Here is a 16,327-nt window from a genome sequence, read left to right as displayed (position 1 = left end):
CTTCAGCTGAATTTCAATACAATTATGGCCTGAATAACATTAATGATTTTTGTTTCTGTCATCCCAGTCATCGACATCATGGTGCCTGAGCTCTGCTGCTTCTGTAAAAAGGAAGTGGGCTCTGAGAACGCAGGAAGTCATTAAGTTCAAAGCCCAGTGGGAACATTTGGATTTGTCCAGGAAGAAAAAAAGATTACATGACAGAAATGCCACATCTATAGGTTTGAATGTGATCTGTACTTCATTCTTTACAGTTTCAAGCTGCCAAACTTTTTATTCACATAAGTCAATACATATCGAATGCACTTTACAGTGTTTTTTGTGACTACGGTTCAAAGAGTTGAAGGAATAAACAGAAGCAGCAAAGCCAAAACGTCCAAAAACTCTAGAGGTCAACTGATCCTCAGCAGCTCTTAGCTTCCCACAGTTCCTCGTATGATTGTGCCCGACTCTCCCAGACTGCAAGCCAACAGCTGTAAATGAACGCCAATTCACTCGCATTTCCTTCACATCTCCTTATACCGCTTCACCTTCACACAGAACCAAGTCGCACTTTTTTCCTACTCAACCTTAAGTGCATCACCTTGTACTCGATGTAAGCTGTGTACCTCCCACCTCTTCTCCTGTTTAGTACCACATCTAGCACCGGCACTGGCATGTGGAAAAAAAATGGAGGCCAATTACTGCGAGGGGGGTGGGGGGTACGAAGCTGAGAGCAGAGCTGTCATCAGTCGTCCTGCCCTTCAACTCTTGGTACGACACAGAGGAGAGGGAGGGAGGGGCAATGCAGAGGAATAAAACACGAGAGGGATGAAGAGAGATTTGATCGCTTGCCCAGGTCTGTCACTCCCAGAGGGACGTGCCCTGACCATGTAAGCAGATGGCAGGTTCTATGTGTGTGCGCGCATGCAGCCATTCAGCAGAGTGTGACTGGTGTACAGTGTCGACAGCAGTAAGGAACGATGCTGTCATTCGCCAACGAGTCGTTTCCGAACTTAGATGTCAAGCTGAGGTTGAGACGACAGCATCGGCACTCCCGATAACACATTTAAACATTAAGGCTTCCGCCTCCACAAGCCAGCCTCGTCTGAATTATCATTACAAGTATCCAGACTGATAACTGATTTTTGTCACTGCAATCTACTAATTCAACTACGAGTGAAAAAACCGAAGAAGCAAACTCTGTGGGTGCTTCCATAAATCCTTTGCCGTCAAATTGAATTTCACACTGCCGCCCCAGAGCTATATCAGCTTTATGAGAAGACAAAGCACTGTGCAATCAGCGTCTGTCAACTCCAAATGTGTGTCGATGAGGGATGCGTGCTGTAGGCGCTCTGATGATGAAGTATGATCGGAAATGTAGGTCTTAATTGAATTCAATTTAAGTATTTGAGCCTTAATTTGAATCTTGGTCTTAATCTTATTTCTGTAACTGTGAAAGTTTGTTACAATAACGCAGAAAACAAGAGCTCCAGGTGAAGGAAGATGACTTACTTTAGCTATGCCAGCTTCATATGGTTAGGTGTGTTGGGCAGTGTACTTATAGTTGAGCTCTTACATGGTCTACTGACTTGATATGTCACAGGAAGATGACTATGAATGCTTAGTATGTTATTGGCTTGCTTGTATGACAGCTAAAGCCTGAAGACTAACTCCTCAGACCACACTGATAAACTCTAATACTTGGCTGTGTCCTGCGTTTGCTTAACAAATTGCTGAATTTAAATAAAAAAAAGAAAAAAAGGAAGGCTTACCATAAATTTTCTGGATGCCTAGCAGGTCATCCATTGGTAGTTTGAAGTCATCCGTGTCCATGTACTGATAGAAAGGAGCCATGATAGCTGTGGGGTCGTTGGAGTGTTCGAGGCCCAGTGCGTGACCAAGCTCATGGACGGCTACCAGGAACAAATCGTTACCTAGAAACACGAAGAGAGAGTGAAGGAGAGAGCAGCTCTGTCAGTGCTGTTGGACGTAAACGAAAACAAGCGAATTCGGAAAGAAAAAGAAAAGAGAAAACGTTGTCAGCCCCGGGTTATTGTGGCTTGTCATGGTCCACCTGTTCTAGTGCCAGAGAGGTTCCCTCAAAATAAGGCCAAGTTTTGAAAGTTTGTACAGTCGTGTTTAAATAAGCAGCAGCCCTACAGGGGAAAAGCTGACTGTGTCTTACAATATGCATCCATACATATATAAGGGTCTATGCATGAGCACAGATAATCCACCATCTGCGCTCCTAATCAGTCCATCTTCAGACAGAAACACAGGCTCGTACACATACACGTGTAATAAATACAAGTGCACTTCAAAGAGCACAGGCAACCCTGCGAACTGTAATTAGTCTCTAGCTGCGGTAAGCTGAAGACTACACTGGGTTCTTGACCTCTCGACTCAGAAACTCTCTGTGGCTAACAGCCAAACCCCAGCCCAACCCTAGCTGTATTAAAGCTGAGATATTTGGGATTGAAAGCCTCCTATTCCTCAACTTACGTCACTGGCAACCAAAACAACAACAAAAACCAGTCCTCCTCATCCTCCTCTCTGATGTTCTGCCAGCGTTTTGAATCTGACCCATAAAGAAGCTCATCATCATACAATTAGGGTTAGACTGCTACGTCTTCTATTATTTGTGGCTATACACGGGCTGTCTGTGGGAAACTATTAACCTGATTCCAATGAGACGTCTTACGCTGCAATATGTTATTGCTGAACTTCAAAGGAAAGCTTTTTTTCCTAGCTGTCAGACACAAAAAGTTATGGTTTACCGTTATGCATGAAAATGTAATAGCAGTTAGACAAAGGTCGGCTGGAGTTTAGAGTCAAACTGGTCAAAAACAAAAAAATATGGGGTGAGCACCATCACCTCGCAGCAAAAAGGGTATGCTCTGGATACTCTGGCTTCTTCCCACAGTCCAAAGACAAAGATGGGGTTAGGCCAACTCGTGACTCTAAATTGAGCTTGTCTGTCTGTGTTAACCCTGCGACAGACTGGCCAGGGTGTGCCCTGCCTCTCGTCCTGCGATGCTAACCTGGATTAGTGGAAGAAAATGGCTGGAAGAAAAAAACAAAAAGGATTTAATGTGTTTTGAGGGGGGTTTCTTTTGCACTCTCCAAGCTGCCATCTCTCTTCAGTTTTACCTTTGCTTTTTTTTTCTTCTCCCCCCTTATCGCAACAAGACTCAGTGGGGATAAGCATCACTTATTCATTGGTGTTCCTATGAAAGTGAGGCACTTATCTGCTGCAAATCTGTCACATGAATAACGCATCAGCAGATACAGAGACTGAGATTTAGATCTCTTCATCGCAGGTACAGTGCGATACTTAGGAATTTACGGACAAGGCTACAACAGAGAAACGGGTTAATTGGGACCTCATGAATGATATTTGACTGTATAAATGTCAGCAGGTCTTTATAGGCGTGATGGAAAGCTCTTGCGTTAATACCCAGGTTTTCGCTGAAACAGCTTCGGGTTTCAGTCCAAGTCGTCCAATGAAAATAGATGGCTTGTAAAAGTTAGAGAAGTGTAGAAATTGAGGCAAAATTTATGCAAGCTTGTAATATTGAACAAGTGTCTGAAGATGTGGTTTATAGCAAATAAAGAGAGGCAGAGAGAAAGAAAGGAGATAAAGAGGAGAGAGATACAGCTAAGTGATTCAGGAATTATTTGAGGAGGAAATCGGGCGAGCCAGCTCTGCAGCTGAAGATCTTCCACCCCCCGCCCGAGTTGTTTCCTGGGATAGCAGCGGAAGCAGAAGGGTAAGAGTGAACAATTAAGTCTAAAAAAAAATGAAAAAATCAAATTAATTCTATGAAAATAGCCGGTAGAGTTACAGCACACAAATGTGATGGTGGTCTGTGAAGAGATTTTGATCTTAGTGTAGCTGTACACGTGCTTGCTTGATTTACCCACACTAACTGGCATCATTTCTGACTTCATAAATCATATTAATAACTCACTGACCGCATCAGCACTCACTGACTCACTGACCTCTTTTTCTTTTCTTACCAAAAAAGACTTGAAGCTCAGAGGAGTGTTAAAAAAATGTGTGTAGCACGTTTTGACATCATATGTGAGTAAAGTGGAATTATTGACTGTATATGTAATATTAATGCGACTACATTTACACCAGATCTCTGTCACCTCATCGTACCTGATCCTTAGTACCCAGAAGGTTATTAGTAAACAAGTAAAGGTTTATTTATGTGGAACTTTTCACAGACTAGGCAGTCACAAAGTAAAAAATATTGACTGTAGTAAGTTGTCCCAGTATGTATGTATGTATATATATATATATATATATATATATATATATATATATATATATATATATATATATATATATATCATAGACTGTTTTATTGAGAAATACAGTATATGAGAGCTATTGCACAACGAGTTCTGACACTACAGATGCTCAGGTCATCAGTTGCACGACTTAAGTGAAGAACTGTCTCTGTCGTTTTCCGTCTCCATCTCGTTCCATCGCTCAATCTTGAGTCAGCCTTCCTGCCTCCCGGGTCCCTCTGAGGTCAGTGTCGTCGCTTTGACTCGGCTGCTTATGTAAGTCACGTTGTGTTAGATGGGGATGTCCTGTCGACCCCGGGGCCACAAACAAAGCTAAGGCAGTTTGTACCGCCTGGCTAATTATCAGCTGGAAGTTACAGAGAGCCCAGAGAGAAAATGGTGACACCTAGACAGACGTGGGTAGATGAAGAGGATGGAGCCAGATGAAAGAAACAAAGAGCAGTGCACAAGGAGGGAAACCAAGCGAGATGAAGGTGAGAGAAAAAGTTATAGAATGGGGAAACAGAGGGGGGGAGACAAAGATTTGATATAGTGGATACATAGAGAGATAAAAAAGGTGAAGTAAACCAAGGAGAAAGGGCGTTTGGAGTGATAGCTACATGAGGGAAACTGGGGGGAGAAGGATGATAAAAAGAAATAGAAAAAACCTGAGGCGAGGAAAACGATAAGGTTCGGGACAGTGTACTATCGTGTAAGAGTGCTCCAGTATTCGTTCAATCACAGAAGACGAAAATGATGAATTACACGACTCCAACCTCTGACCTTGGCATTTATAACATCGCTCTACTGTCAGTGGCCCAATCGCAACCCCAAACACAAAATAATAACGCAGAAAATAGAGGATGCAGTTGAAGAAAACAATGCCAGGAGATGAAATGCATTACAAATCTGTGCAGGGTTTGTGCGATAATCCACAGAGGGTCACAGTTTTTGGATTGGGGGGATTTGAGTCCTGTATTTTCATTGTGCGGTGAGTCATCGTTATGATGTGTGCCGTTTGCGTATTTGAGCAAGATTTCAGCACAAAAAAAGACAAGTATTTATTTAGCACATGAATGAGTTTTAAGTAATAAAAATCTGCTTGTGTTAAATGATTCAGCAGGTTTTTTGGTTTTTTGTCCTGTTAAGTGGGCAACGATCAAGCGGCAGCTGCAGTGTTGCCCACACTGCTCAGGATAGGGTCAAGGTTGCTGCTAATGAGGGTCGAGGAGAAAGAAAAGAAAAATGAAATTAAAAAAATTGAAATTGGAATGAAAGTGGAGATTTACAATCTTTGCCCACAGGATGTGCAGTAAGCAGGGGCTTTGATTAAAACGCAGAAACCTCTACCTGCTCTCCCTGAACTTACCGCGAGGAGTGCAGAGAGACTGCGTAGGGTTGGAGATGAACACACACTATGGTCACCACTGTTCAATTGCAGTAATAGCTCAGGTTGTCAGCAAAAGCCTCCAGGGGCCCATAACCCTTCCTGCCTGCTTACTGCTTAACTAAGTGCCCGTGGTTCACTCAATACATGACATCTGATGTAAGCTACAAGCCTGGGTGACCAGCAGTCAGCCCACTTGTAAGTGTACCTTGTTCTTTATCCCTCCCAGCTCTCACGTTATCACATTCTTGTGCTTCTTTTTTACTGTACAAATCCCAAACGCCACCAAAGGACCAAGTTTTCAAAAACACAGCATCCCCTGTGACTCCTAACTACACATCAACATCAAGCTAGTGAAAGGTGTCAAACAAAGCAATTACAACTCTCACTTGTTTTATTACAGTGAAGAGGGCACCCAGCAGAGATGAACAAAATTCTAACTCCCCCACCCTTTCTTTAGAAAACACAGCTGTTATTGTGCCGTCCGAGTGTAAGCAAGCATAAGCACTCTCTTTGTCTCAGGGGATCACAAATGTTTCCTATTGTTCAGCTCCCACAGCGCCCTGAATGGCTGACACTATGATTTCAAGAGTGGTGTTCGAAGAAGCAGCACTGCACAGTAAAGTAAATGCAAAAGGATGTTAATTGCCACCTCAGGAGCGTCTCTGGTGGATTGACAGAGCACAAGAAACAAGAGCAAGGACACTGGTTCCTTGGTTTCATACGGAAGTCTCAGCAGAACCTAAAGCAGCCCTCACCAGTTTTTTTTAAAGCCTTGTCTAAGCCTAAATTGTAGGTCCAGGTCTAAGAAGTTAACCAAGGAAGTGTGACACTGAACCTGCGCAATTATGAAGTAAGAAAAACACTGTTTTAAACAAAAGAAGCTAAGCGTACGTTAGCTCATCCTAGCTGCCATCTCTTGGCTGCATAATCCCTTCTGGTTCCTTTGCTTTTTTCTACTGACTTTAACTGTTTTTACATTACAGTCAAACTATTCATCAGTGTTTAGCTATGACTTTTAGCTAACTACTTCAGTTCCTTAAGCACTACTGTACTGTTAGTTAATTATTAGCTATTTTAATAGTTCAGCTATTTGTGCATGACTTTAGCTTATTATTATTTTAACTGTCTGTGCATTATTTTAGCAAAACGTGTCAACTGTTTATTCAGTGCTGTTGCAGTTCATTACTTCTGTTGTTTATGCGTTTATGTGTTTATTCAGCTCGTTAGTCATTAATTCTTAGCTAATTATTTGCTAATTTTAACTATATATTAGTATTCAACAGTTTAAGCATCACCTTTAGGTGTTCTAACGATTTATGCATTTCCATCAACTAGCTGTTACGTGACCTTTAGTTGACTATTTCAATTGTTTATCCATCATTTTTATGTTTCTCCATTAAATTTTAACCCATAAGTTTATGACTTTATACTTTAACTAAGAATTGTTAGAACTATTTATTTATCAATTTCTTACAATAAAATCAGTAGCTATGTGATGTAGTGGTTACTACATGTTTCATGTGTAAGGTGACATTATCAGACAAGACTTTAACCATTTAATCATTTCTCCCATCCATAAAGACTCAAACAGAGCTACATATACTTTCAACAACTGCAATGGAGACCCAATGAGGTACTGATGCAGGGTGTACTGTGTCATCAGCCTTCATGAACATGTAAGGTAGAGAGAGGATACAATCGCATTGTCAAGTAGCTGTACTAACAAAATTGCGTTTGTGTCAAAATACTAGTCATGCAGACCCTTAAAGATGCTAACCTAATAAGGTTTATTAAAAAACCTTAGCCTTTTAAAAAGTGCTTGACTAGAACAGGTACAGTTTACTGTCTGAAAGGAGGAAAAAAAACAGAAATCAGCTGTTGTCCTCCAGCTGGGGTGAAGTTCACGATACCGACACAGGATGCTGTTTGTCCAACTCAGTACGTCACTGGAAACAAGAGAAGCCCTGACAGGGAACCAAGCTGGAGAAATGCGAGTCCACAGAGGCAGCAGAGAAAGTAAAACCGAGTGTGAGTCAATGAGAGCACTGGCTGTCCAGGAGTACTATGCTGTGCTGACAAGCTGCCAGAGGATCTCAGCCCAGTGATTCAGTGCCTGGCTCAGAGGGCCTGGGGCACGCAGACCTCTGCTGGCTGTCAAGCCAGAGCTGTGCGCCTGATTTGACAGAGTGACCATTGTGAAGAATGCAGCCAAAATACAATAGCTGCATTCTGCTCACTTCACATTCACACCCTCAATACTTCCAACACACCCTCGCAGGACAATACAGAAACACGCTGTGCGCCACTCTGTGCATTTCACCAAATCAGCTCACAAGTATTGCAAATACAAACACTTGAAAACAAGATTTCAAAGCGTCAGACTGAAACTTTTGCCCCATGCTGGTTTCTTGTGGGTACAATTTACAAATAAAATGTAACACCACTCTTCCAGTACTCAATTATATAACAGAAAGAGACTGTTTAGTAGCCAAAGTAGCCACAACACAATCTGAATACTGTTCGTAATGATGAGATGAGCTGCTTTCATATTTAAAAAACACTGCAAAGAGCAGTGGAAACTGATTAACCTCCATGTTAGTGTTGTTGAGTTATTCAAACACTCCTATAGTCTAGCCTTTCTCTTTGTCTGTCCTCTCTCTCTAGGTTGTAGACACCCTGGCTGAGCAACACTTGTGCTTTTGAATCTATTACCCTTAATTCTCACAAGCGTGTCAGAGAACAAAGCCCAGCTGACGTGAGCAACATATGTACACTAGAGTAATTATTTATTTACAGACTGCTACAGACTGAAATTCGGTGTTGGGAACATTGCCAGGGATCCAAAAAATTGGCCGTTCCAGTGGACTCAAGATAAATAAACCAGCTGAAAGGAGGAAGAAAAAAACAAAAACGCTGCCAAAGAAAAACATCTTTTATTCGTGTCATGTTTATCTCTGTGCAGCACCTGTGAGTGAGACGGGGATGCGTGTGTATTTTCATTGTGATCATTAATCATTAATAATGCATTTGCCATGGTAAGTGCAGCGATGGTGTATGCATGTGTGTGTTTGCACATCCTTTGGCGGTCTGTTCCTATAGACACTGCAGGCGGCAAACAGCCATGAAAATGGTGCAAACAAGTTTCAGACCTCGCTTTGCAATTTGAAATAAAGCTAAAAAACACTAGAAAAATACTGGCTGCATCAGCATGCCTACAGTGTTTTAAACATGCCCTTCTTGTAGCCTTGCAGGTAATCACAATTCCTGATTAAAGAAGAAGAAGGCACAATAGTCGCTTTTGCCATCCCTCTGCATATTCACCTGACGCTCTTCTTTGTCTTATTTTACACACTTTTACACATGCCCGAGTGCATTTTCTAACTTTTTTTCCAAGTAGCTGTTGTGGTGGTCCTCAGTGTCATCTAACTGTTTTGTAGCTGTCGTCCAGCAGCTGGACAGACTCCAGCACCACCATCTTGGACTGCAGCTGGAGACTAGTCCTTGCTCTGCTCTGGAGGTCTGCTGCGAGCTGAGGGCCACTCCATCCAGAACCTGAGGCAGATGGAGAGCCGGTGCCACAGCGCTGAGCTCACCGAGGCTGCAGACCAGAACAAGGTCTTAAATCAACAGTTGCACGTCAAGACGGTGGAGCCCGTCCACAGGACCAGGAACTGGCTGGAGAGGAAGTTGTCATGTAGTTTATAATAAATGATTAATTCAATTGTGAAAGCAAAGGTACACCCAGCTGACTATTACCACAAACAAGGACTAACTCTGTGGCAAACACTGAAATCCCCATCATTTATTTAATGCCTTACACTTCAGCTTGGCACCTCCCTTCCAACTCAGTCAGGCCTAACACTTCAGCACTTTCAGTTCACCTGCTGCAGCATTTTACCTTCTTCAAAAGTTTGGTAACAAAGCCTGAGATGCACTGATGCACGAGCCATCCTAAAACATACCCACACATTACAAAAAAACCTCCCCTGAGAAACCCTGATGGCGACACGGCTACTCCCATCCTTAAAATACAAAGAAAATGTGCACAGCACATCAGAGCAGACGCAAGAGGTACTGTTTCAAGAGTGTCTTCAGAACAAAACGAACCCCGGCCAGGTTTGTTTACACTTTTTGTTTACCGAGGATTATGGGTATGAGGTTATGACAGCATCTGACTGACTTGTGGGAGGGCGAGCCTCCCGAGGTGTGCGATTTGTTTGCCTCTGAGAGTGTTAAGTGTGTGCGTGAGCGTATTCATGTGTGGGGGCAGAAGAGAGCACAGCCACCCACGTAGAAGTTTATCCTGCTGTCAGTAGGCAGCCGTCTATTTCTAGTGGCAGCCATAGTGGGCAGGAACACATGGTGATCTCTCTGCTGTCTTTGTCTTTCTATTTCATTTTCTTTGGGAAAAAGTGGAAAAACTATTCGGTGAATGCTTTTTTTTCCTCTTCAAACAGATACATAATATTCGGTGTGCTAAAGATACTGCACCTGGCAAATTCAAGAACTAGTAAAAAGAAGATCCAGAGACGAGGTGGCTACATAATCTAACGCCTGTATTACAGCCCATGGTTGTAACAGTGCAGTGCAGCTTTCATGGCATTCTTTAATTACTTGCTGTACATTAATCTGTCAGACTAAAACAGATACAGGATCCCAGTCCTTTCTGTCATATTGATGTCTCCGGTGGCCTGACTTTAAATTCAGAAGTGGGCTGGACAAAATGAAGACAAATGCTTTAATTTGCAAACGTTATTTTCTGCACTTAACTCCGCTTATATAAGTGACACGCTTTTGTAAAACAAGACAATTAACTTGAGATTTCGCTGCATTATTAGCTCCTGTGTGCCACATTCACCCAGTGCCAACTTCCTTCCAGCTTTATTGTTGCCTGAGAGCCAAAGCCGGGGGCATAAAACCCCATTAACCTCTTACTTTTTTCTTTTAACATACTCATCTGTATGTATTACATCACATTTCACAGATATGCCTCGCACAGTGTTGTGTATATGCATGTATTCGGTTATATATTATTCATCGTGCTCCCAGGCAACCGTTTCAAACCATACTGTCAAATCATTCCGTCCATGATGCAAGAGACAAACTGCCTCATATGTAGCACCACTGCACTGGGTTTGTATATGTGTGTGGACATTTCTGTTCTTCTGTTTTACAGCATGTGTCCTCCCACAAACCTAGCAACCCAGCCATCGATACAGTTCCTACCACGTGCCCAAACAGCCCTGTTTGATGTCCTCGAGATTCACGAGTACACGTGTTTCCAGTAAAAAGATAAAGATCTATTCCTCGGGTAAGAAAAAAAGAACCCACATCTGAATCTCCCCATTTATTTTCTCCATCTGGGAAATAGAGAGCGGCAGCAGGAGAGCAGGGGAGATAGGACAAAGACAGAGACTGAAGGGCACAGGAAAGATTACAATTCTTTATAGAAACTGGCAGATGATGAAGTGCAGTTTTGTGAGTGGGACAACCTTGAAAGAACTTTTCTGGACTATCCTGTAAATATCAGACATAAGTTGTGTAATTAAAAAGAAACAGCCCCTATTAACAAAACAAAACAATACAGAAGGAAAAAAATAAACTGATGAATTTTCATTTAACTAAATATTGCTGAGAAAGGCTAAAATGGTCATTTTACACCATTAGGGCTTCAACGCTAATTCAAATTGCACTTGCGAGTTAATGGCTTTCACAGTATTTCACATTATTAGCGATCCTGAGGAAACAACACTTTTTTTTTTCCTGAGACTTTCAGAGCTGCGTCTGGTTCCAGTACAGGAGTATGCTGCCAATTAATTTACTCGTTTACTTGAACAATGCACTGCAGAGCACCAGAGCCCAACGAGAACAGACTCTGATTCATGCTGGAAATGGACCGTGAAAGCCACTGTCCTTTGCTTCGGCGTACAGTGCTCCGTGTTTTAGTCAGCAACGAGCCTCTAGTCTATCCGGTGAAGTCAGTGGGACACAAATCAAAGCATCCAAAGGCTTAATCAATGTTTCGTCTCTGGAGGACGAGGAACCTCTGGAGGAACCCGGTGAGTTTGGCCTGGAACCAGGAACGGGAGGTAAAATAAGATCCAGGTAAATAATTTGACCCTTTAAAAAAAAAAAGCAGCTGCTCAAGGGAGAGAAAATGAAGAACAGGTTTCAGATCATACCTCATTTCATTTCAGATTTAGAAGAAATAAAACAGCTGAGAAAATGCTGGAAATCTGTGCAGGCTTACCCCGCCTCCGCAGAAGATCCATCAGGAACCAGAGTTAAGCAACCTTGGGGGGTGGGGCCTACAGCACTAAGTGTTAATGATTGGTCAAGTGATTTGATATTCAATCAATTAGTTGGTCAGAACTGGTTTACTTGCTTTAGGCCTAGCATTTTAAGTGTTGGGTATTTGGTCAATCAACTTTTTGATTTATCAATAATTATGGAAAAGATGCTCGGTGTAAAATGAATGTAAACCAATTATGTACATTTCATTTGATCAGATTCCTTAATCTGACGGCTGTAATTTTTTAGATTGTACTTATATGACAGAATTACATGGAAAAAAAGTTAAAACCTTGACCCTATAAGACCAAATGTATCATATGGGATACGGTAGTGTTTGTGTTTTTGTGACTTTCTGAGACTTCTACGGCATCATTTTTCACCCTCCTCTAAAACAATCTGAATAATCTGCACAATACTTTACCACACATACCAAATTAAAACTCATATGTGCAAATTACTATTTCATTTTGTTTCTTTTTTGACAAAAGGTTCAATAAACACTCCATTCTCAAATAGTTTTTTGGAATTTTTGCTGAAATATTCTGGAAATTATTGCATGTTTTAAGGACATAAAGTCAGCATTTCGGACTTAAATATTTTTTCGAGTGTCAAACTCACACTTCGCTTTTAGGGAAGAAAGCCACTACATGTCACTTTTAACTAACAAAGTTATTTATCAAATGAATGACTTTACGCCCTTTCCTGCTCTGAAGTAAACAGGCAAAGGAATCCCCGAGCCAGCTCCTGACATCACAAACCTGAGCCAGCCACAAAACACAGAGGAGACGCCACTTTGGAAATTAGACCAAATTACGAGGGAAGAAAAATAGAAATACATCACTTGCTGGAGTGGAATGACAAATCCAAACATGCTGCAGGAGACTTAAAAAGAATAAATAAATAAAAACCCGATAAGAAATCTAAAATAAGACCATAGGAGCGTACAGACTGAAAGACCGTAGCCTGACAGCAGACAGGCCAACCTTCCCAAAACGTTGTCCAAACAACATGCAGAGAACTTCCCCATTTGGAAAAATATATATTGTCATTTTAATGTCTGGACAACGAGGCAAAATGACTCTTCAATCCCGGCAAGTGCTGCCCATTAAGCATGTTTCTGCCGCCACAGCCAGAAGGAAATATCAGCGAGTCAATCAAGCAAATAAACTGGGTTCCTCGGGTTCTGGCTTCGGGATACGCAATCACCCATATATCTGAATCATAACTGCTTTTTATTTTTGTTGTTGGATTGATTTGTATTGTAGCCATTACTATTTTAACAGCTTTATAACAGTGCTTTGGAAACACATCAAGTGCTACGCCAGCCAAACCCACTGAACCTAATGGACAGAGCCAGTGCAAGAATGAAAGCGAGGAACAGGAGAACAAGAGAAACGGGGTGGAAAAGACAGAGCGCACCGCTTCCTCCTCATCACCCAGTAGGAGTAGCCTAAAAATAAACCTGCAAGGACACCATATGTTCTTCAGTTCCTCAACTACTCTTCCTTTTCTCTCTCTTGTACTCTACCTGCTCTAACATCTCTTTTTTTTTTCTATGTGTGTGTGTGTATTCTTCTGTTTTCTTATTCGTTACGGTACCCTGACTCAACAGGGGCTGCTGCACATAACAATGCCAGCTCTGCCTGCCGTGGAGACGCCTAAAAATCTATCGCCTTTCATCGTCAGCTGGTAAAAACAACAACAACAACAAATAAAAAAAACCCAAAATGGCATCTGCTTTGAATGCACCACTGGATAACAAGGACCAGACGTCGATGATAAACTGTTTTGGCGAATGTCATCGGGGATCTGAGCTTTCTTCCAAGACCATCAATCAAATGTGTCGATCCCGACGTCCACTCCATCAACCAACCTTCACTCGGTTATCAAGTGCCCCACTAACACCCCAAATTTTCTAATCCTCCTACCTGGAAATGTAAATTCTTGGTGTATTTTTCCTTGGCCAGGGTGTGTTTTTCTAACCTCCGGTTCATTTTTGGGGGGTAAGGGTGAAGAACATAATAATGCGCTGGAATCTCTCATTTCCTGTGTGTAGGTCTAGCCTTCATGCTGTGTTGTTACATAGTTTCCCCTGATATTAGCGAAGGCTGGAGGTCCTTGAAGACATACCAGGCCTTATAAGTCACCCTCGGGTGAAACTGGGTGTTTGTGTACAGTCATGGTATGCAGTGAAGGTGATGAAATGTTTCTTTAGTGCCAGGCTGGGTTTTTTTGTTGGTTTTTTCCCCTCAAATCCAGTCAGCCTCTCTGCGACTTAAAGTCTAAATGGAATACATCTTATCTGTTCCTGCATCAATCGCTTTTGGTTTTTCCACAAAGGAAAACACAGCGGCCTCAGCCCACGACGATGACCTCGTGATAAAGCACAGATGAGTGTTGATGCTTATTTGCCTCATCTTTCTTTTTTCCTGGTGCACAAATGGAAAAACTGTCAAAAAATAAATAAATAAGTAAATAAAACAACTTTTGCAAATGTGGTCACGGCATGTTGAGATCTGCTGAAGAGACAATCTAATCATCTCCATCTCCAGTTCTAGTTCTTTACTCCTTATCATGTGTTCATACCAAATCCCTCCAATCTTCTCCTCTTTGCCCTCCAGCACTCCCCCCCCCCCTTTTTTAAATTTATTTATTTTTCCATGATGTCTCACGCAATCCTCTTATCCTCCCGGCATAATTTTCACATCCACCCTCCGCTCTCCTTTCGATTGTACCCTATGACATCTTTAGCCCGTTCTCTTATGCCTCCATCTATCCCTGCATCTATCGATCTCTTACAGCCATTCATCCATCCATCGGGCTCTTAAGCCAGGCATTTGGGGAGTGTACAGCAGCTGCAGGAACTCCAGGAGCACTTCTCTCTGTTTTTGGCCACGGGGTTTTTGCAAAGCAGAGCAGAGATAGTAACAACACCAATTGAGAGAAAGAGATCTCCAGTATCCCACTTTAAGGTAAAATTACATAACAGCATTGCTAGCCGCACTCCAGGATGGATACACTAATCAAATCATACACAAATCATCAGGCTGCATATGTCCAATTTACCGTTTGTCCCTGTTAGAGGTGATTGTTAAGGTGTTTTAACCAGAGTTGTTTAAAGAAATCAAGCAATGTTTGTTTGAAAGCAGCACAAGAGGCAGACACGCCCTTTAAACACAGGCTTCTAGGAAAGCGATCTCACCAAAGCGCCGTGTCAAACAACCTTCACGCGCTCTTTTAAGGCACGACACCCTGCACGTAAAGGTGCGATATGATCTGTGTCTGAGTCTGCTCGCTGCAAGGAAGAGGAGAGGGTTTAGGGTGAAGCAAAAAAGCGATAACACCGGCCGGATGAGAGTAACTTCTCCAGAGTTGAATCAATGACATGAATCCCGCTACAAGCAAACACAGTCTAATTTCCAAATATCTGTATGCTAACAATTCATGTGTTGTGACATAGCACCTTTATAAGGATGAAAAATTAAAAAGGGAAACAAATTCATTTAAGTCTTGCAAGAACTCTTTCATCAGTCGACACAGGTCAGCGTGAAGTTACAAACATAACACTATAAAAATGTTGCGGCCATGCTAATACTATAAAGCAGGAATGGGTGATCCAGCATCAAAGGAAATTTGTGGTACTGACATTTATGATGATGTAGAAAAATAAAATACAATATTTAGCAGGGATTGCAGCTTTCAGGCAGAAACATTAATAAATGTAAGCAAATCAGGGATGTTGTATGTTGTCTCGAGCTCTTTATCCAGCTGCTTAAAGCCCTCATTTTGCCACCGTGTAACTGCATCAGTAATTTCCACCGTTTGGCTCCTCCTTTCTTAAGCAGCGCAACTCCAGAGATGCACGGTTGAGTCACTTGTTTACTTTTGGGTTGCACGTCGGCGGCGACTAGCATGTCCTCCTTATGTCGCAGCCGTGTTCTACTCGACCACGTGTTTGTTGTCTCGCCTTTGGTGGGAACAGTTCTCCTGCATATTTTGCAGTATTGTGATGTGTGAGAGGATTGTTTTTATTAGATTGTTATTAGAGGCTGAGATGATGCTCTCGCTCTCAGACATTTCAGGGCTTGTCTTGTTGTTGGGAACATGAAAACACATGATACTGCTATAGCAGGACACGAAAATATGGCACTTTTATATCATCATGGACAATATGATATGGCACAGCACTACTGTAAAGAACTCAAAACCCTTAGATCTTAATATTCAAAATGCCTTTTCACTTTTTCATCATCCTAAACTGTATCTGAACATGCCTTCTTCCAAAAAGCAACCACAAGCTCGCGTTATGACTGTAATTAATATTATGTCCATTTCCACACTAAAAGGAAGCTTGGAGACCTC

The 16,327-nt window shown here is 42.0% G+C and overlaps 1 protein-coding gene across 2 annotated transcripts in view; it reads right to left on the bottom strand.

The window, feature by feature from the left end:
• The window catches only part of mmp16a (matrix metallopeptidase 16a (membrane-inserted)), a 75,575-nt gene that overhangs the window by 24,817 nt on the left and 34,431 nt on the right, over window positions 1–16,327 (bottom strand). For both annotated transcript variants that reach the window (XM_026179200.2, XM_026179201.2), the window contains one exon: window positions 1,755–1,916. In XM_026179200.2, the coding sequence (XP_026034985.1) occupies window positions 1,755–1,916 (162 nt within the window). The remainder of the gene's footprint in view (window positions 1–1,754; window positions 1,917–16,327) is intronic.

The sequence above is a fragment of the Astatotilapia calliptera genome, chromosome 9, assembly GCF_964374335.1.
Source record: "Astatotilapia calliptera chromosome 9, fAstCal68.1, whole genome shotgun sequence".
NCBI lineage: Eukaryota > Metazoa > Chordata > Actinopteri > Cichliformes > Cichlidae > Astatotilapia > Astatotilapia calliptera.
Note: the sequence above shows the minus strand (reverse complement) of the source record. Positions and strands in the feature narration are given on the sequence as shown.